This window comes from Ahaetulla prasina, chromosome 10 (genome assembly GCF_028640845.1).
Source record: "Ahaetulla prasina isolate Xishuangbanna chromosome 10, ASM2864084v1, whole genome shotgun sequence".
Lineage (NCBI taxonomy): Eukaryota > Metazoa > Chordata > Lepidosauria > Squamata > Colubridae > Ahaetulla > Ahaetulla prasina.
Window position 1 is genome coordinate 31,954,452 of NC_080548.1, and position 21,014 is coordinate 31,975,465.

Here is a 21,014-nt window from a genome sequence, read left to right on the forward strand (position 1 = left end):
AAGGAAGGACTTTGGAAGAGGAACAAAGAAAACAATGTACAAGAAAATTCTGATAATAATAATTTACGCACCAAGCACAAAACAAGAAAAAATGTATAACAAATTACATATGAAAATAATGGAATTAAAAATATCCACTTTATCCCCTCTCTCCTACCTTCTTTTCTTCTATTTATTTACTCTGATAAATGAGAATATTTATTCTGATGTTAGAATAATATCACTGATTCTGATGGGTGGGAATATTATTTATTCTATTCATACAGGACTAGCTTGAACGTAGTTTTAAATTGGGGTTTTTAAATCAGGGGTTTAAATGGGTTTTAAATTTGTATTTAAAAGTTTTAAGGCATCAACTGAATTTAATTGTCTATTCTTTTTGTTGCTTTATATGTATTATATGTTTTCTGTTGTTTTATTGGCTGTGAACCGCCCTGAGTCCTTCGGGAGATGGGCGGTATACAAATATAATAAATAAATAATAAATAATAATAATAATAATAATACAGTGGTTGCAAACTTTTCACGCAGAATCCTAAGGCACCTTTAACATGTACTGTAGCTGCACCATTCAGGGGAAGGCTGAACTCACTACAGCTAGTCCTTGACTTAGAATAATTCATATAGTGACCGTTCTAAGTTACAATGGTACTGAAAAAGTGAGTTATGACCGTTTTTCACACTTATGGCCGTTGCAACATCCCCGGCGGCGGTCCTGTGATTTACATTTGGATGCTCGACAACTGACTCACATTTATGACGGTTGCAGGGTCCCGAGGTCACCTGATCCCCTTTTGCGACCTGACGAGCAAAGTTAACCGGGAAGCCAGATCCACTTAACGACCGTGTTACCAATTTAACAACCAAATTGATTCACTTAACACCGCTGGCAAGGAAAGGTTGTAAAATGGAGCACTTAACAAATGTCTCGCTTAGCAACAAAGAAAAATGGGGCTCCACTGTGGTTGGAAGTCCAGGACTACCTGTACATGCTCAGAGGCACAGAATTTTTAAGCAATGCACACTTCCCAAAAAAAGGAACCCTGCAGGATTGCGAAGCTCCAGGGGAGAAAAAGGAAGCAGGGACCACGTTATTATCAAGTTATTATTAATCTAGATTGCAGAAAATAATCTAGATTGCAGAAAATATGACTTCTGTAACAGAATCATCAGTGCTTGGAATACTTTACCTGACTCTGTGGTCTCTTCCCATAATCCTAAAAGCTTTATCCAAAAACTTTCTACTATTGACCTCACCCCATTCCTAAGGGGACCATAAGGGGCGTGCATAAGCGCACAAACGTGCCTACCGTTCCTGTCCTATTGTTTTTCTTTTCTTCTTTCTATATATATGCTTATACCTCCTTATATTTACCCATATATGCTTATATACTATATAATCTTTTGCATGATTCCTACATATATTGTTGTGACAAAATTAGAATTAGAATTAGAATTAGAATTTATTGGCCAAGTGTGATTGGACACACAAAGAATTTGTCTTGGTGCATATGCTCTCAGTGTACATAAAAGAAAAGATACCTTCATCAAGGTACAACACTTACAACACAATATAAATAAATAAATAAAAATAAAATAAATAAATAAAATAAAGTGGCTAGATTAGAAATAAACCCCCTTTCGCCCCGCCCCCCCGGAAAAAAGCTTTCCTGCCCTTCTCATCCGCAGAGCTGCGCAAGAGCCTCCAAACGCAGCGCCAGAACTCTAACTCCCAGAAGCCTTTGCGACTCGGAATCCCGAGCGGAGGAGAAAGCGGCCGCCCATTGGGCGGCTGAGTACGGAAGTGGGCGGTTCGAGGAGGGGCGCCTGCGCAGAGGGGGAACCAGGAAGTGCCGAGGAGTCACTGCTTGCAAAGGGAGAGAGTGGAGGTGGCGGGCGGTCCCGCTGCGTGGAAGGTAAGAGGCGCTGAGCGTCTCCTGTTGGGGGTGCAAATGCATTGGAGGCCCGGGGGTCGGAAGCCCAGCAGAGAAGAAGCAGAAGGGGCTGGAAGAGAGAGGAGAAATTATTGATGGGGATCAGGGTTGCCAACTGACCTGCCCCAGCCCTGCTCCTCTGCTCTCAGCAGCCCCAGGAGGCTTTTCTGGCTAGAAAAGCGGATTAAAACTAAAGGGCAAAGGCTTCGTTTTACCATGCCAGGTTGCCAGAGCGCTGCTGCTGCTCCTAGTACTGCAAAAGGTATTCGAATAATAAATAAATAAATAAATAAAAGGCACAGGAGCAGCCCGAGAGGAAAGCAGGTGGCAACCTTTCTCCAGGCAGGGATCCGCCCTTCTCCTGCCTCTCCACCAGATCCCCTTGGTGCAATGGGAAAAGGTCTTCGGGAAGTCTCTCCTTGGATGGGCTGAGTTTGGCAGCTCGGTGGGCTGGACTAGAAGACCTCCAAGGTCCCTTCCAGCTCTGGTTCTGGTTCTGGTTCTGAGCTGTTGGCAATTCCAAAGGGCGGGGTGGGGGAAGGGTGGGAAAGTTCTGGAAAGGGGCTGCTGATTTTGAACAGACCCAGCAAAGATGCCTCAGCTTTCTGTCTGGGCTTGCCGTAACTCAAGGACCATATCGCACTGCCCTTTAAGAGCAGCATCCTGGTTTATGACCCGGCTTTCCATCTGGATCTTGGCTTAGCTGCTGTATTTGAGGAGAAAGACATGCAGCTTATCCTGGCCTGAAACCCAAAGTTTAAGAGCTCTGCTTTCTGGGGGGTTGGTGCCAGCTCTGTAGCGGGAGCCCCACTGACATCTGTGGCCCTCGGTTTCGGGTCCCTCTGTTAAGTGGAGGTATAATCCCAGAGGCCGATTTCAAGATCTTGAAGTAGATGGTCTGCCCCATAGGCTTGTTCCTGACCCAGACCTGACAGAGGGTTAATAGAAGGAGGATTCTTCTAGTTTGGGGGCTGGGGGTGCTCTGGACTGTCTGTACCCCTTCCTTCTTCCAAGGGTTTTAGATCGAAGGGAGGGAGGAAAATTATACAACCTCTCTGTCTGCATTTATCATCTATCTATCTATCTATCTATCTATCTATCTATCTATCTATCTATCTATCTATCTATTATCTATCTACATTCATCCATCAATCCATTTCTGCCTGCCTGTCTGCATCTATCTATTTCTCTCTCTCTCTCTCTCTCTCTCTCTCTCTCTCTCTCTCTCTCTCTCTCTCTCAATTCATCCATCAATCAATGTCTGTCTGTCTGTCTATCTATTTATCTACTTATCTATCTTATCTACCTTCCTTCCTTCCTTCCTTCCTTCCTTCCTTCCTTCCTTCCTTCCTTCCTTCCTTCCTTCCTTCCTTCCTTCCTTCCTTCCTTCCTTCCTTCCCTGGGTTAAGGACAGTCTCCATCTCTGTCCTTGCTACTAACATCCAGACCGCCTTCATGGCTGATGAAATGCCCTTCTTCCCCCCACCCCACCCCACCTTCAGAAGACCCTCTCCTCCCCCACACCCCTCCAAAAGAGGCCACCGGGTGTCTCAAAAAACCCTTTGAGGTGCGCTTGGGAATGCTGTGGCTGGGAGCGCTCAGTTGCCGCCTGTCTCACTTTCACCTGGCCTGTGCAATCCGCCCCAATTTTACAGCCTTTCAGGGCGCTCTTATCTCTCTTGATGTTCTGCGTTGGTGAGTTACACAGGCTTAATTATACGGTTGTGGATGTTAAGTTAATCATAAACATTGCGCTTGGCGTGAAGCCAGCCGCCAGGGAGAAGAAGGGCTTGCCTTTTTAGTTGAGCAGCAACGCAGGGTTTCGTTGTTACACTGGAGGTTTCTGCAAAGAGATTGGACAACCGTTTGTCTGAAGTGGTGCAGGGTTTCCTGCCTGAGCAAGGGGTTGGACTAGAAGACCTCCAAGGTCCCTTCCAACTCTGTTACTCTGTTTTTAATACAGGTAACCCTCAAACTTAACAACAGTTCCTTTAATGAGCAAAGTTACAACAGCACTGAAAAAAAGTGACTTACGAGCATTTTACGCTTTATGTGGCAGGATCCCCAGGCTCACCTGATCCAAATTCAAAATGCTTGGCGACGGGTTCATACTTCATATTTCCATACTAGCAAAGCTGGCTGGATCATTCTGGGAGTTGAAGTCCTCCAGGCTTAAAGTTGCCAAGGTTGGAGACCCCTGACCTAGAGGGATTTTCTCCTGGGTCCAAGGTTGCCCGGCGTCTGGACTAAAGCTTTCCTAGCAATAACTTCTGTAGAATTACTCAGCATGTCCTCCTTCCTTTTCAATATGGCTGTTGCAGTTATGTCGATACTGCACCGATATCGAAGAGGATGTACATTTCTGCCTTTCTCATCCCTCGCCTTCCAGATGTTTTGGGCCAGGTTGCCTGGGCCAGGAAAGGGGCAGCCCCCCCCCCCCAGTTTACGAAAAGGCCATCTGCCAGAATTGCCCGTTAAATGGGTTGCAAACAGTTCTGTACATTTGCTTGCGGTGTGGATATTCCTCTTTGCATCTTAATCCCTCATCTGCCTTCAACGGGAACCACAAAAAAAGAAATATAATGGGGGGGGGGAAACACCCTTTGGAGCTCAGGGAATAGGAAGCCACGAGAGGCAGAGAAAAGCAGTCATCAAGAAAAGAAGGGAACTCAATCTTAAATTAGCTACAGCAGAAATCTTGCAGAGAGAGAAAAACCCCTTAAGGTGGGGAGTCTCCAACCATGGCGACTTTACGACTTGTGGACTTCAACTCCCAGAATTCCTCAGCCAGCATGATTAGGGAATTCTGGGAGTTGAGGTCCACTGATCTGGCTGGCTGGTTGAGGAATTCTGGGAGTTGAAGTCCTCCAGGCTTAAAGTTCCCAAGGTTGGAGAGCTCTGGACTAGATGACCTCCTAGGTCCCTTCCCAATTCTGTTATTCTACGATCAGTCTGGGAGATCTTGTCCCATCCTGCCCCCCCACCCACAAGACTATGCATGCAATCTGTGATCTAGGAATACAGCCATTGGTCTGAAGTGGTACCAGGGTCTCCTGCTTGAGCAGGGGGTTGGACTAGATGACCTCCAAGGTCCCTTCCAGCTCTGGTTCTGGTTCTGGTTCTGAGCTGTTGGCAATTCCAAAGGGCGGGGTGGGGGAAGGGTGGGAAAGTTCTGGAAAGGGGCTGCTGATTTTGAACAGACCCAGCAAAGATGCCTCAGCTTTCTGTCTGGGCTTGCCGTAACTCAAGGACCATATCGCACTGCCCTTTAAGAGCAGCATCCTGGTTTATGACCCGGCTTTCCATCTGGATCTTGGCTTAGCTGCTGTATTTGAGGAGAAAGACATGCAGCTTATCCTGGCCTGAAACCCAAAGTTTAAGAGCTCTGCTTTCTGGGGGTTGGTGCCAGCTCTGTGAGCCCCACTGACATCTGTGGCCCTCGGTTTCGGGTCCCTCTGTTAAGTGGAGGTATAATCCCAGAGGCCGATTTCAAGATCTTGAAGTAGATGGTCTGCCCCATAGGCTTGTTCCTGACCCAGACCTGACAGAGGGTTAATAGAAGGAGGATTCTTCTAGTTTGGGGGCTGGGGGTGCTCTGGACTGTCTGTACCCCTTCCTTCTTCCAAGGGTTTTAGATCGAAGGGAGGGAGGAAAATTATACAACCGCTCTGTCTGCATTTATCATCTATCTATCTATCTATCTATCTATCTATCTATCTATCTATCTATCTATCTATCTATTATCTATCTACATTCATCCATCAATCCATTTCTGCCTGCCTGTCTGCATCTATCTATTTCTCTCTCTCGCTCTCTCGCTCTCTCTCCCCCTCCCTCCCTCCCTCTCTCTCTCTCTCAATTCATCCATCAATCAATGTCTGTCTGTCTGTCTATCTATTTATCTACTTATCTATCTTATCTTCCTTCCTTCCTTCCTTCCTTCCTTCCTTCCTTCCTTCCTTCCTTCCTTCCTTCCTTCCTTCCTTCCTTCCTTCCTTCCTTCCTTCCTTCCTTCCCTGGGTTAAGGACAGTCTCCATCTCTGTCCTTGCTACTAACATCCAGACCTCCTTCATGGCTGATGAAATGCCCTTCTTCCCCCCACCCCACCCCCGCCTTCAGAAGACCCCTCTCCTCCCCCAGACCCCTGCAAAAGACAAAAGAGGCCACCGGGTGTCTCAAAAAACCCTTTGAGGTGCGCTTGGGAATGCTGTGGCTGGGAGCGCTCAGTTGCCGCCTGTCTCACTTTCACCTGGCCTGTGCAATCCGCCCCAATTTTACAGCCTTTCAGGGCGCTCTTATCTTTCATGATGTTCTGCGTTGGTGAGTTACACAGGCTTAATTATACGGTTGTGGATGTTAAGTTAATCATAAACATTGCGCTTGGCGTGAAGCCAGCCGCCAGGGAGAAGAAGGGCTTGCCTTTTTAGTTGAGCAGCAACGCAGGGTTTCGTTGTTACACTGGAGGTTTCTGCAAAGAGATTGGACAACCGTTTGTCTGAAGTGGTGCAGGGTTTCCTGCCTGAGCAGTGGGTTGGACTAGAAGACCTCCAAGGTCCCTTCCAACTCTGTTACTCTGTTTTTAATACAGGTAACCCTCAAACTTAACAACAGTTCCTTTAATGAGCAAAGTTACAACAGCACTGAAAAAAAGTGACTTACGAGCATTTTACGCTTTATGTGGCAGGATCCCCAGGCTCACCTGATCCAAATTCAAAATGCTTGGCGACGGGTTCATACTTCATATTTTCATACTAGCAAAGCTGGCTGGATCATTCTGGGAGTCGAAGTCCTCCAGGCTTAAAGTTGCCAAGGTTGGAGACCCCTGACCTAGAGGGATTTTCTCCTGGGTCCAAGGTTGCCCGGCGTCTGGACTAAAGCTTTCCTAGCAATAACTTCTGTAGAATTACTCAGCATGTCCTCCTTCCTTTTCAATATGGCTGTTGCAGTTATGTCGATACTGCACCGATATCGAAGAGGATGTACATTTCTGCCTTTCTCATCCCTCGCCTTCCAGATGTTTTGGGCCAGGTTGCCTGGGGTGATGGAAGGGGCAGCCCCCTCCCCCCCGCGTTTACGAAAAGGCCATCTGCCAGAATTGCCCGTTAAATGGGTTGCAAACAGTTCTGTACATTTGCTTGCGGTGTGGATATTCCTCTTTGCATCTTAATCCCTCATCTGCCTTCAACGGGAACCACAAAAAAAGAAATATAATGGGGGGGGGGGAAACACCCTTTGGAGCTCAGGGAATAGGAAGCCACGAGAGGCAGAGAAAAGCAGTCATCAAGAAAAGAAGGGAACTCAATCTTAAATTAGCTACAACAGAAATCTTGCAGAGAGAGAAAAACCCCTTAAGGTGGGGAGTCTCCAACCATGGCGACTTTACGACGTGTGGACTTCAACTCCCAGAATTCCTCAGCCAGCATGATTAGGGAATTCTGGGAGTTGAGGTCCACTGATCTGGCTGGCTGGTTGAGGAATTCTGGGAGTTGAAGTCCTCCAGGCTTGAAGTTCCCAAGGTTGGAGAGCTCTGGACTAGATGACCTCCTAGGTCCCTTCCCAGTTCTGTTATTCTACGATCAGTCTGGGAGATCTTGTCCCATCCTGCCCACCCCCCACCCACCCACAAGACTATGCATGCAATCTGTGATCTAGGAATACAGCCATTGGTCTGAAGTGGTACCAGGGTCTCCTGCTTGAGCAGGGGGTTGGACTAGAAGACCTCCAAGGTCCCTTCCCACTCTGCTATTCTGCGTTACAGTTCTTCCCGGTGCAATGCATAGCGAGTCTTTGACCAGCTCAGAGCCGAGAAAATAAATTCGACATTCCAGGAGTGTGTGTGAAGGGATACTAAGAATTGCGCTATGGCCCTCGGCTGGGCAAGCCGGCCTTCGTTCCTGATTGTGGGTGGGAATTGCGCCACGATCCCTGGCTTGGCTTGGCATGCTGGCAGTGGGGATTTAAAGGAGGGGAGGGAAGAAAAAAAAAACCCAGAAGGAGAGGCTCAAACTCTGCTGTCATCCATATATGGGCATGCCCCAAACTCGGCTTTCTGATTGGCCGCTCAGCCTCATGCATATGTCTGTCAACAAATGGCTGAAGTGGTTAAGGGGTGTGTATATGGGTGTGTGTGTGTGTGTGTGTTGGAGGGGGGGTGGTAAGAGTTACAGTCTGGTGCATTCAAAGCCCCTTATTGATTGCAAGTGGGAAGGGGGACCCTGCCCTGGCCAGTGGAGTGGAATGAGGTAGCTGGCCCTTTAAGAGATCCAGGTTGGTGGGGGGGGAGGGGAGGGATCCATTCTGTCAGCAGCAGGAGGAGGTTCCTCGGGTGGGGACAATATTCCCACTCACGCACACCCCCGCACACGCCCCCATTTTGGACCATTCCCTCCCCCCCCTCTTCCCCCCCCTCCTCTGGCTTTGCAAAAGGACCTGTGGATTTATCTATTATTATTGGCATTGTTGTTGTTGTTGTTGTTGTTGCTGTTATTATTTAAAACAAAACATAATATTATTTCGCAGGCTTCCGAGCAAGGATGTAGGGTTCCGCGAAGGCCTGCCGAGGCTCCTCCCCTTCCCTTGGCTTTGGGGTACCAGGTAAGAAGGGGAGAAAGAGAATTTGTCAGGAAAGGATGAAGGGAGGATGCTATGGCTGGCAGGAGATTTCGCCCTGGGGTGGGGGAGGTGGGGGGGGGAGAATTGTTGGAATTGTTGTGATTGTGATGATTCTAGTCGAATTCTTTCTTTCTTTCTTTTTTGTGCCCTGGGGAAAAGCTTAGTTGGAAAGCTTGCATTGATGCTGGCGAACAGCGGCCGATTGCATTTGGGGAGGGGTCTCAAGGATGAGTTTGCAAGGGGGTGTGTGTGTGTCTGGCTGCCCAGGACCAGGTTCCTCCATCGGGCGGTGTCCTTGCACAATCAACAAGTTGCACGTGTGACTTTTCTTGGGGGGGGGGGCGGCGGCTTCCATCACAATGGCAATATGGCCCATGCAGGAGGAGGAGGGGATGGCATTCCAGCATTCCCCTTCCCTCATCCCCCTTCCCACCTCGGGCTGCCTCCTTCCCGCAGGTTTTCAAGGGGGAGATGAGACCAGTTTCCAAGCTGTCAACCCACCTGCCAGGCCCCTCTCTGCTCTTTCTCAAAAGCATGCCAGGTTTCGAACACCGGAGCTTCGGTGCAGGTTCGGCTTAGGAAGGGCCGAGAAAGGGGCATTTTAATGGGAAGGGGTAACATGCGCCATTCCACAAGAGCCGTTGCTTTTAAGGTCCTCGGTGCTTTTGGAGCCTGCTGCTTTTCTGGCAGACGTTTCGTGGCCCAGCTAGGTAACTTCATCAGTGCTTGATTTGCAGATTTCCAGTGCTCTCAGTGCTTTGGGGTTTTCTGTGCAGACGTTTCATAACCCAACTAGGTAGCAACATCAGCGCTGCAGCTCGGTAAGGAAGCATCTGCAAGAAAACCACCAAGCTCGGAGGCCACCAAGGATGGCTCAACCTTGCATGGAATTTGCAGGGTTTTCTGGGATGCTACAAATCCTCTCCACAGCCTGTTTCCCTTGTTGCTTTCTGGGAGGGGGCTTCGTGGTATCGGGAAATTTGAAAATCGAGATTCTTGTCAGTTTTGTTCCATATACATCAACCTTGTGAACTCTCTGCTATGTATTCAAAATGGACAGTGATTAATATACTGTATATGTGCATATACATGTATAGGTATAGGTATCCTGTGTTTCCCCGAAAATAAGACCCTGTCTTATATTTTTTTGAACACTGAAACAAGCGCTTGGCCTTATTGCCATGCGCTCAAAAACCCGACTGGGCTTATTATCAGAGGATGTCTTATTTTGGGAGAAACAGGATAGAATGTGTATATGTGTGTTACGTATGTATGTATGTAGGTAGGTCTTTGGTTGTTCGGGTTTTCTCCCACGTAAAATTGGAAGTGGCTTGGTGACGTTTCGACGAAGTCTCATTCGTCATCTTCAGGCTGGTGTTATCAGCTTTGTGCTCAGCATGAAGCTGATAACACCAGCCTGAAGATGACGAATGAGACTTGACACTTCCAATTTTACGCGGGAGAAAACCCGAATAACCAAAGACCTACATACAAACACCCGTGAAAACCTCAGAAAACAAGTATGTATGTATGTATGTATGTACCATGTTACGAAAATAAGACCCTGTGTTATATTTTTTGAACCCCAAAATAAGCGCTTGGCCTTATTTTCGGGGAGGTCTTATTATTTTGGGGTTCTTGGAGCAAGACGGGGCTCCTCTTGCCGTCTTACCTAATTTCCAGCTCTGTCTCCCTAGCCCTAACCCGAGGAAATGACGGGGACCGACTGTGCATGCGCTTAAATATTTTCGGGGAGGACTTATTTTAGCGCATGCGCTCAAAGGCCCGATTGGGCTTATTATCTAGGGAGGTCTTATTTTTGGGGAAACGGTAGAATGTGTATACGTCTGTTACGTATGGGCATGGGTAGATATATACTTAACTTTTGAGATCAGGCAACAGAATTTCATTTTTAATGAAAGTGGCCGTTGTGCCCACCGTAAAGAAATGACAATAAAAGTTATCCAATTTCCTAAAACTCCCCAGCCAGCATGGTTTAGGATGCATGCAACTCATCCCCCCAGAATTCCCCCGGCCAATATGATGGGGAATTCTGGGAATCGGTGGTCTACATCAGGGGTCTCCAACCTTGGCAACTTTAAGACTTGTGGACTTCAACTCCCAGAGTCCCTCAGCCAGCAAAGCTTGTGGACTTGTGGACTTCAACTCCCAGAGTTCCTCAGCCAGCAAAGCTTGTGGACTTGTGGACTTCAACTCCCAGAGTCCCTCAGCCAGCAAAGCTGGCTGAGGAACTCTGGGAGTTGAAGTCCACAAGTCTTAAAGTTGCCAAGGCTGGAGACCCCTGTCTACAGCTCTTAAAATTGCAAAGGCTGAGAAACTGTCTTAGAACAGCCCTTTAAGGTAGGCCACTAAGTTCCCATTACTACAGGGGAATTGGTGTGGTAGAGGTCGAGCGGACGCTGACCACGGATATTTGGGAATCAGCACGGCTGGCTCGGGCATTCTGGGAGTTGAAGTCCACAGGCCGTAAAGTTGCCACCGTTGCCGGCTCCTGCTCTGGTATCAGCTTCGATGTTCCCTCTTGTGTTGGTGGCATCCTGCCAGCCATCTGCCGCAGCAGGGGCCACCCACGTGGTCCTTTGCTTGCCCTTGGCATCGGTAACCTTCGCGTACTTCCTTTGAAGCCGTAGGAGTAAATTATGCAGAGCACTCCCCGAACTTCAGCTGGCCGCTGGGAAACAGGCAGGAGATGTAAAAAGCTATGTGGCCTCCCTTGGACAATTTACTGATGGATTATTTCACGGATTTATAGGGCTGCCCATCTACCCAAAGGAAGAAAAAGCACAGGGCAATGACCGGGAAATCATTAAAATCAAATTAAAAAAATCCTCAAAGATTGAAGGCCCAATAAAACTGGCATCTATAAATCCAAGTCACCGCATTCCTTAAGACCGAGAGTCCCAGTTACAAGGCAAGGAGAGTGAAAGATACTAGACGTTGTGTGGGATGGGACAGCTCCAGGCCCTCGCTGGACCCCATTGCCGTGTTTTCCTTTTTTTTACTGGCACCATGAGGACTAGCTACAGGTCGTCCTTGATTTACAGTCGTTCATTTAGCGTCCATTCGAAGCTACAACGGCACTGAAATTGGTGACTTACGGCTGTTTTTTTCACACTGATGAGGCAGCATCCCACGTGATTAAAATTCAGACGCTTGTCAGCCGACTCATATTTATGACGGTCGCAGTGTCCCCGGGGTCACGTGATCCCCTTTTGCGACCTTCTGACGAGCAAAGTCAACGGGGGAGCCAGATTCACTTTAGCAACCCTGGGACTGACTTAACTAGATGCAGGGATTCACTCAACATCTGTGGCGAGAAAGGTCGTAAAATGGAGCAAAACTCACTTTAGCACATGTCTCACTTAACAGAAATTTTGGGCTCAATTGTGGTCGTAAGTCGAGGACTACCTGTCATGATTTCCCACCCACCCCCAGAAATGGAAAATGAATTCGAAGGTAGCAGAGCGTTGCATGCACACAGTCTTAATCCGCTGCATTTTGCACACCTGATGGATGTCTGTTTTCCTTCGCTTTCCCGCAGGCTACTCCAGGGCCCTGGGAAGATTCACAGGAGCAGCCGATCATGCACTAGAGGGGAGGACCGTCCTTCCCCCTCCTCTTGGCCATGAGAGCGTGATGGATCACAACACCTTCTCCCACATCCAGCTGTGGTGTCCCCGCCCGTTTGGCACCTATTCCGAGAACAAGCCGTGCCGTGGCAACCAGGGCAAGAAGAGTTTTGGAGACTTTGCCTGCAAAGCCAAAGAGGAAGACGGGGACAGCGACGAGCTCTCTTCGGAGAACACCCCCCCAGCTCCGCCTCCCCCGCCGCCTCCCCCGGCTGCTTCCTCCAATCCTGGTCAGGTGGAGGAGGGCCGAGTCCTCTTGGACACCTGGTATGTGATCAAGCCAGGCAACACGAAGGAGAAGATCGCGTTCTTCGTGGCCCACCAGTGCAGCAGCGGCAACAGGGCCAGCGCCATGAAAGTCAAAGGAAACTGGGGGAGCGACAGCTCCAAGGCGAAGCGCCGGCGGAGGTCGCACGATCCCGCCCGGAGTAAAGTCTGCCCGGTCAAACCCAAGGACAGTGGCAGCAAGGAGGCTGAGGATGTTTGCCTTTGGCCCGAGTCCCACACTGACCCTGCCGGCGGGGACACCACCGACCTGCTCTCGGTGGCAGAGATGGTGGCCTTGGTGGAGCAGCGGACGGCGCGGGCGGAGCAGAATTGTTCCAGACCGAGCGCACCGCCGTCCCCGATGGTTTTTGTATCTACGGAGCAAGAGGAGAACGGGGAGAAGAAACCACCAGCCTCCGGGGGAAGCTCGGACTGCAGCCGTGTGGCCGAGGCCATTGCCCACTTTGAGTCTCGGGAACGCAGTGTTGTGTGTCAGAACGGCCTCCGCCGGGAGTCTTCCGAGTGCGTGGCCAACTCCCAGCACAGCCCTGGCGAAGTTCGCATTGCCTTCCGTATTTCCAGCAGCCGAGACCCCCGTTCGCCCTCAGAAAGCGGCTCTGTTCCCCGGCCCAACTGCATGTTCATGAGCTGCGGAGGGTCCCCCACCGGCACCACAGCCCGGTCCAAAGACAAGATCACCTGTGACCTCTATCAGCTGATCAGCCCCTCCCGGGATACCCTTCCCAACAATGTGGATTTCCTGTTGGCGAGTGCCTCCCCCAAGGGCTCCGAAGGATCCGGCCGTGAGCCTGCAGACATGGAGATGACGTATCGCGAGACCCAGAACGGCTCCGGCAAACTGGACACTATCCCCGAAGACGTCCGGGCCCCTGCAGAAAAGATGGGAGGCTCCCCCGCCTCCGCAGCCAGAGACTGTGTGTCCGGTTTCCATGTGGACGTGGTGGTCACAGGTGTGGTGGACCAGTGTGTCTTCTTTGGCAAGGACAGCACCAAGAACATGAAGGAAGAGACCGTTTGCTTGACGGTGGGCTCGCCAACCCAAGAAGCGTTGTGCGCGTCTTGCGATGACCCTCCGCCAGGACAGCTCTTCTTCCTCCATGCTCAGACGCCACGGCAGGAAGACAGCCGAGACACGGACAGCGCGTTCCTGGACTCGTCCAGCGGCGGTGAGGGCGGGTTGGAGAGGGCCGACGGATCCGGCTTGGAGCCTTCCGTCTCCGATACGTCCTTGTGTCGCCTGTATCGCCACGTCTCGCACGACTTCTTAGAGATCCGTTTCAAGATCCAGCGGTTGCTGGAGCCTCGCCAGTACATGCTGCTGCTTCCCGATCATATCATGGTGAAGATCTTCAGCTACCTGCCCACCCAGGCGCTGGCGGCCTTAAAATGCTCCTGCCACTACTTCAAGTACATCATCGAGACCTTCGGCGTGCTGGCCACGGACTCCAAGTGGAACCGGGACCCCTTGTATCGCGACGACCCCTGCAAGCAGTGCAAGAGACATTACGAGAAGGGCGACGTCTCCCTCTGCCGTTGGCACCCCAAACCTTACCATCACGACTTGCCTTACGGACGCTCCTACTGGATGTGCTGCCGTAGAACGGACAAAGACACCCCGGGCTGCCGCGTGGGACTGCACGACAACAACTGGGTGCAGCCGTGTGACATGTTGAGAGAGAGGGCAGCCCGGAGGGAGGACGGGAGGTGAGGGGCTTCGGGATGGGGGAAAGTGGGGTGGGTGGGCGGAGAGACCTTCCCCCCCCCGCCCTCCTTTTCTCCTTTTCTCTCCTGTCTTAATTCTCCATGCGTGTGTGAGAGAGTGGGAGTGCGGGTGCATTTTACAACAGCTCTGATCTGTGTGTTGCGTGTGTGTGTTTTAAAGAACTGCTTGATCCCGCTGGCAGCTGGGGGTGCGGAATTGGTCTCTGCTGCTGCCCTGCTGCAGAAGGAAATTGAAGAGGGGGTGGGGGAGAAAATAACACCCATGTATTCAAAATAAATAAATATATGTACAGAGAGTCATGAGGCCCCTTTAAAAACAAAATATATAAGGTTGATGGAGGGGCATATATTGGCCAGTCGCTACAGCTCACCAGATTTGGGGAGACAGCCCCAATGAGCTCCTTTATCCTTTAAAAGAGGGGGGGTCCAAATTTGGCGACTAGAAGACCTGTGGATTTCAACACCCAGAGTTCCCCAGCCAGCATGGCTGGCTGGAGAATTCTGGGAATTGAAGTCCACAAGTCTTTAAGGTTGCCAAGATTGAGAAAACTGGATTAGGTCAGGGGTCTCCAACCTTGGGAACTTTAAGCCTGGAGGACTTCAGCTCCCAGAATTCCCCAGCCAATGAAGCTGGCTAGGAAATTCTGGGAGTTGAAGTCCTCCAGGCTTAAAGTTCCCAAGGTTGGAGACCTCTGGATTAGGTGATCCTTCTGGTCCGTTCCAACTCTATCATTCATGGCTGGCTGGGGAATTCTGGGAGTTGAAGTCCTCCTGGCTTAAAGTTCCCAAGGTTGGAGACTTCTGGATTAGGTGATCCTTCTGGTCCGTTCCAACTCTATCATTCATGGCTGGCTGGGGAATTCTGGGAGTTGAAGTCCTCCTGGCTTAAAGTTCCCAAGGTTGGAGACCCCTGGATTAGGTGATCCTTCCATTCCAACTCTATCATTCATGGCTGGCTGGGGAATTCTGGGAGTTGAAGTCCAGGGGGCTTCAAGTCGCCACGGTTGGCCAGCGCAGAGCTAAAATCAGAAATGAGTTTCCCATCCCCCTCCTCTCTCGTCTTGCCCGGAGCACGAGTCCAGCAAACGCATTTTTAGGGAGAATTTCTTTGTTGGAATCGGGGAGCTTGCAAAGACCTGGGGGGTATCAGCTGACTGCAGAAATCCCCCTGCGTGTAGGAAAACAATCCTCAGTGGGTGGACTTTTTCCAGTTGGGTTTTCTGAGTTTCCCCCTCCCCACCCTGGACCGCGAAAATGTCAGCCCCCCTTGGGACCTAAGATTTCAGGGTCACCCGAGTGATGGAGAAGAGGTCTTCAGTCCTAAGCAGGAAATAATATTTTCTCCGGGCCGAGACAGGCCAACCGTCCCCTAATTCCACCCCATCCTTGTACTACTCTGGCACAACCATCATTCAAGATAGGATCTCTGGGAATGTGTTGCCGTTTCTATTCCTGGTCGCCTTTCTCCCATCCTTTGTGGTGGGTAAAGAGACCCCCCCCCCATCTTGGATGCATCTTCCCTAACCTTCACTCTCTCTCTCTTCCATACTGGGGAGGAGCCTCGCAGGACTGCGGGGGAAACGCCGACTCTTCTGCTAAGGGCTCCTCTGCTTTCACCCTTGCAGCCCACCCTCCCGTCAATCAAAGACCCCTTCCGTTCTACCGCAATGCTGTGTAGCTCTCGGCTTTTTCCCCATATTTTTTTCTTTCTTCTAAAACTCTTTATTGATCTAGCTAAAACGAAGCCCATCAGTGGCGTTTCTTCCTTACTTGAATTATGACCCAATTGGCTTCAGGGGGGGGGGGAGTGGGGGAGGACTAGCAAGGGGGGGTTGGGGTTTTCCAAACTCAACCACTTCCTCGTGAACTGTACGAAAAAAAAAGCCTGCAAAAGAGTCATAACTTGGCCAATGTTTTCATTGGAAAATGCCGGTATGTCCTCTGGCTGGCGTGAGAGCCTGCCGGTCTGGTTGGGCACTTTAACCCACCTGAGCTTGCTAATCAAGTCATGGGATTGTCTTCTGACCTTGCAAACAATCCTGTAGATTCAGGGACCCGTTGTTTTTCCTCCGTTGGCCTCTTGTCCGGAGTTCTTCCCAACCTGGTGTAAGCTAGTAGTCGTGCAGGAGCCCAAATGTTTAGAACCTGCTGTGCTGGCCTTCATCCTCCACCCCCATCCCCTCATCCTGGGGTCTTCCTTCAGTCACTTCCTTATGATTTCTTTGCCTTCAGAAACTCACTGCATTGTCTTAGGACCTGCTCCAGATCTAGAGGGGGTTTGGGTTACCAGGAGTTCTTCACCGTGAGAATGGTGGTTCTTGATGGCCATCCAAAGGGCTACTCCCCAATTCAGTGTTTTGTAGGCCTTCCAACTTTTCCCATTTGGCCATCTTCAGGGGCAAGGAAAGTTCTGAGGACGTTGGGAAGGCAGGTCTCCTACCAGGGGTCTCCAACATTGCCAGCTTTAAGCCTGGAGGACTTCAACTCCCAGAATTCCCCAGCCAGCAGAGCAGAGCTCTGGGAATTATTGGAGTTGAAGTCCTCCAGGCTTAAAGTTGCCAAGGTTGGAGACCTTTGCTCTATACCAGGGGTTTCCAATCTTGGCTGGCTGAGGAATTCTGGGAGCTGAAGTCCAAAAGTCTTAAAGTTGCCAAGGTTGGAGACCCCTGGTCTATACCATAGGAAGACCCCAGCAGATTTTGGAGAACCGCTAGTGGAAATTTTGAGTAGTTCAGAGAGGCAAATACCACCTCTGGCTGGCCCCAAAGTGGGGTGGGAATGGAGATTTTGCAATATCCTTCTCCCAGGAGTGGGGTGGGAATGGAGGTTTTGCAGTATCCTTCCTCTGCCACGCCCACCAAGCCACACCATGCCCACCAAGCCACGCCCACAGAACCGGTTGTGAAAAAATTTGAATTTCACCACTGCCCTTGACCCCTACTAATCTGGTTGATACTTGGTTGGGAGCCCACAGCTACGAGCTAGACTGGGAAGTCAAAAAGGCCACCTTAGAAGACAGTGGTCCACCTTTTCCATCCTTAATAGGGTCCTCATCCAAAGCTCAAGTTGAGTTGACCTTCATGTCAAGGGATCTGACTACGATTCCAGCTTCTATAGGTCCCCTCTCCAGCTACCTCTTCCACACTATTCTAAGCCTTGCTCCTCCTGATATATTTCTTTTAGCTCAGGAATTTTTTTACCCATAGTTTGGATGCTTATCCCTACCAGGGTCTCATTTGATCCACCATTCTCCTTCATCCATGGAGGAAGAGGATGGCCAGCTGAAAGGGCCACCTTGGGCAGGGCGGAAAGCAGATTGAAATGGAAGCCACTGCGTTTGTGGGGTGAAATGGATTATGGCAGTGATTCTCAACCATAGCCATTTTAAGCTGGGTGGACTTCAACTCCCAGAATTCCCCAGCCGGCCAGCCACGCTGTCTGGGGAATTCTGGGAGTTGAAGTCCACCCATCTTAAAAGTTGCTATCATGTTCCACTGGAATATAATTTCCCTGCCTCCTTTCGCTTTTCTTTTAATTAACATGGGCTCATGCTAAAAAACAGATTTGCTTTCTGCACATTTCCGCTTGTAGGAATTCATGCAAGCCACATTCTTAACCTGGGATCTGTTTCTCAGCCCTTTCCTGTCTCCTGTGCACCAGAGTTCTCACACCTCAACTGTACACCTGTCCTCCCTCCCGATTATTTTGTTATTTCTAACTATTTTATCTTCTCTCCAGCTCCCTTCCCCTAAACGACAGGATTCCCGTTGTTTCCCCTTGGATCAGATGTTGATTTGCAGTGATTTGACGCCAACCTGCTCCTTCCTTGACGCTGGCCGATTGGCACCACTCAGGGGTGGGAGGTGGGGGTGTGTGTGTCTGTGTGTGAGAACAGGGCACTTTTGCTACTTATTCACACTGGTATTTATAAGCTCGTTTGTCTGTATACATGTGTGGCATTTTCACACGAATGTCAAGTGGAGAGGAAAAAAAAATAAAAACAGGAAAGAAACGAAACAAGACTCGCTTTCTCATTTCTGGAGGAATAACAGAATAACAAAGAGTCGGAAGGGGACCTTGGAGGTCTTCTAGTCCAACCCCCTGCTCAAGCACGGTCACTCATGCTCTCGTGACATCTCGTCTGGATTACTGCAATGCTCTCTACATGGGGCTCCCCCTGAAGAGCACCCGGAGGCTCCAGTTAGTCCAGAATGTGGCTGCGCGGGTGATAGAGGGAGCCCCTCGTGGCTCCCATGTGACACCTCTCCTGCGCAGACTGCACTGGCTACCTGTGGCCTTTCGGGTGCGCTTCAAGGTTTTGGTAACTATCTTCAAAGCGCTCCATGGCATAGGGCCGGGCTATCTACGGGACCGTCTGCTGCCACCGATTGCCTCCCACCGACCCGTGCGCTCTCACAGGGAGGGACTCCTTAGGGTGCCGTCAGCCAGGCAGTGCCGACTGGCGACACCCAGAGGGAGAGCCTTTTCTGTGGGGGCTCCCACCCTCTGGAACGAACTTCCCCCAGGTCTTCGTCAACTTTCCGACCTTCGAACCTTTCGCCGCGAGCTTAAGGCACATCTATTTATTTGCGCTGGACTAGACTGGACTAGAATTTTAAATTTTAATTTGGTTTTAATGGGGTTTTATTATTTTTATCGCAATTTTTAATATTCGGCCTTATTTAAGTAAGTTTTTTAAATTGGTGTTTTATTCTGTATTCATATGTATGTTTTTATTGGGCTGTAAACCGCCCTGAGTCCCTCGGGAGATAGGGCGGTATACAAATGTGATTAAATAAAATAATAAATAAATAAAGGGCCGGTTTAGCTCACGCTGGTAAAGCCTGTTATTAAGAACACAGTAGCCTGCAATTACTGCAGGTTCGAGCCCCACCAGGTCCAAGGTTGACTCAGCCTTCCATCCTTTATAAGGTAGGTAAAATGAGGACCCAGATTGTTGGGGGGGCAATAAGTTGACTTTGTAAAAATATACAAATAGAATGAGACTATTGCCTTATACACTGTAAACCGCCCTGAGTCCCTCGGGAGATAGGGCGGTATACAAATGTGATTAAATAAAATAAAATAAAAATAAATAAATAAGCAGGAGACCCTATAACAGTGATGGTGAACCTTTTCTTCGGCATAGAGCGCCCAAACTGGAAAGTGCATGGGTGCGCCTGAGCCCCGGAAACTTGACCAGCTGGCTGGTGTGCATGCGCAAGCCATCCACCTAGTCATCTGGTTCCCGGTGCATGCATGCTCACCAGTCACGTGGTCTTTGCACGCACCGGAAATCTGAAGACAAGGTGCATTCCATTGGTCTTTGGGTTTCTGGGGCTCTGGCACGCATGAAGATCAGCTGGCCAACATCCATGCACGCACCGTAAACCAGAGGAGCAGCTGGCAACAGCGCATGTGCCCACAGAGAGGGCTCTCTGTGCCACCTCTAGCACACGTGCCATAGGTTCACCATCACTGCCCTATAACATTCCAGACAAGTGGCTGTTCAGGCTCTTCTTGAACAGCTCCAGTGGCCCAGCAGCCACAATCCATGCGCATAAAAGCAGAGTTGGATTTTGGTTTGCACATTACCTGAACGTGGTTTGTAGAAAACTTTGGGAAAGCATCGAAGATGATAAGAGATCACAACTAAATTAGCTATGCAAGAGGGTGCACTTAAAACACATTTATTCATCTGCGCAGGACTGGATTAGATTTTAAATTTATACTGGTTTTAAGGGGTTTTATTATTTATATTGCTTTTTAATAATTCGGCCATGTAGAATAAGTTTTTTAACTGTTATTTTTAGTCTGTATTTATATGTATGTTTTTATTTGCCTGTGAACCGCCCTGAGTCCCTAGGGAGATAGGATGGTATATAAATGTGATAAAATAAATAAATAAATAAATAAATAAAAGAAACCTCCAGTTTTTATACCCAGAAAACCCATATTTGCAAGTTGCAAGGCTATTAACTACTACAACTGTTTAGGTTATAATTGTGGATGTAGCATATGGGGGGGAAAACTCTGTGGCTTCCATGTTTACACAACACAGGTTTTACATAACTCAAAAGACCGTTTTGTTCACTTCTTTTTTTTCAAAAACAATTAACTGAAACCAGTCATTCCCAAAGAAAGATAAATTCTCGTTTTTTGGTTTTTTTGTGGTTTTTTTTTTGCAACGGAGGATTTTGAAAACTTTCTGTGCTTGCTGGAATTCAAATAACTCTCACCTCTTTTTAAAGTATTTATTATTGTTTTTGGTAACACAGCCAGCCAAATCTTCAGACTGGATTTGGCACTTTTATCCATTTTTCAAGTCTTTCCAAGGATCTGGGATAGGCAGATGTGGATGTCTGACAATGTTAGAGGGATCAGCACAGGGCCTAAGCTCTTTCAAACAAAAAAGCTGCCTTTTGCAATTGACTGGACTGTGAATTTGTCAAGGCCAAGGGGGTTCAAGTGGTGCTCCAGCTGTTTTGGGATTACAATCAAGGTGCCTATTCCTTCTCCTCCTTTCCTCCCTCCCTCCCTCCCTCCCTTTATCTTTCCTTCTTTCCTCCCTCCTCCCTCTTTTCCTCTCTTCCTCTCTCTCCCTCTCCTTCTTTCCCTTTACTTCCTTCCTTCCTGCTTGCCTCCCTCTTTTCCTCCCTCCCTCTCTCCATTCTTTCTTCCTTCTTTCCTCCCTCCCTCCCTCTCTTCCTCCCTTCCCCTCTTCCTTCTTCCCTCTCCTTCCTTTCTCCCTCTTTTCCTCCCTCCCTCCCTTCTTCCTCCCTCCCTCCCTCCATTCTTTCTTCCTTC

At 49.3% G+C, this 21,014-nt stretch overlaps 1 protein-coding gene across 2 annotated transcripts; it reads left to right on the plus strand.

The window, feature by feature from the left end:
- Window positions 1-1,828: 1,828 nt before the first annotated feature.
- FBXO46 (F-box protein 46) lies at window positions 1,829-18,234 on the plus strand. Of its 2 annotated transcripts, none has more exons than XM_058196003.1 (4): window positions 1,829-1,916; window positions 8,455-8,529; window positions 12,110-14,189; window positions 17,946-18,234. In XM_058196003.1, exons 3-4 carry the CDS (start codon window positions 12,205-12,207, stop codon window positions 17,998-18,000), a joined length of 2,040 nt encoding a protein of 679 aa, XP_058051986.1. In that variant the 5' UTR covers window positions 1,829-1,916; window positions 8,455-8,529; window positions 12,110-12,204; the 3' UTR covers window positions 18,001-18,234. The 2 variants fall into 2 exon arrangements, with proteins under 2 accessions (XP_058051986.1, XP_058051987.1); XM_058196004.1 differs by lacking the exon at window positions 1,829-1,916 and adding an exon at window positions 1,975-2,196.
- Window positions 18,235-21,014: the final 2,780 nt, after the last annotated feature.

Bases quoted from the DNA above. Each gene is read 5' to 3' on its own strand.
- FBXO46 (XM_058196003.1), top strand. From the start codon at position 12,205: ATGGATCACAACACCTTCTCCCACATCCAGCTGTGGTGTCCCCGCCCG. The intron at 14,190-17,945 runs GTGAGGGGCTTC...TCTTCTCTCCAG, and splicing joins GCCCGGAGGGAGGACGGGAG to CTCCCTTCCCCTAAACGACA.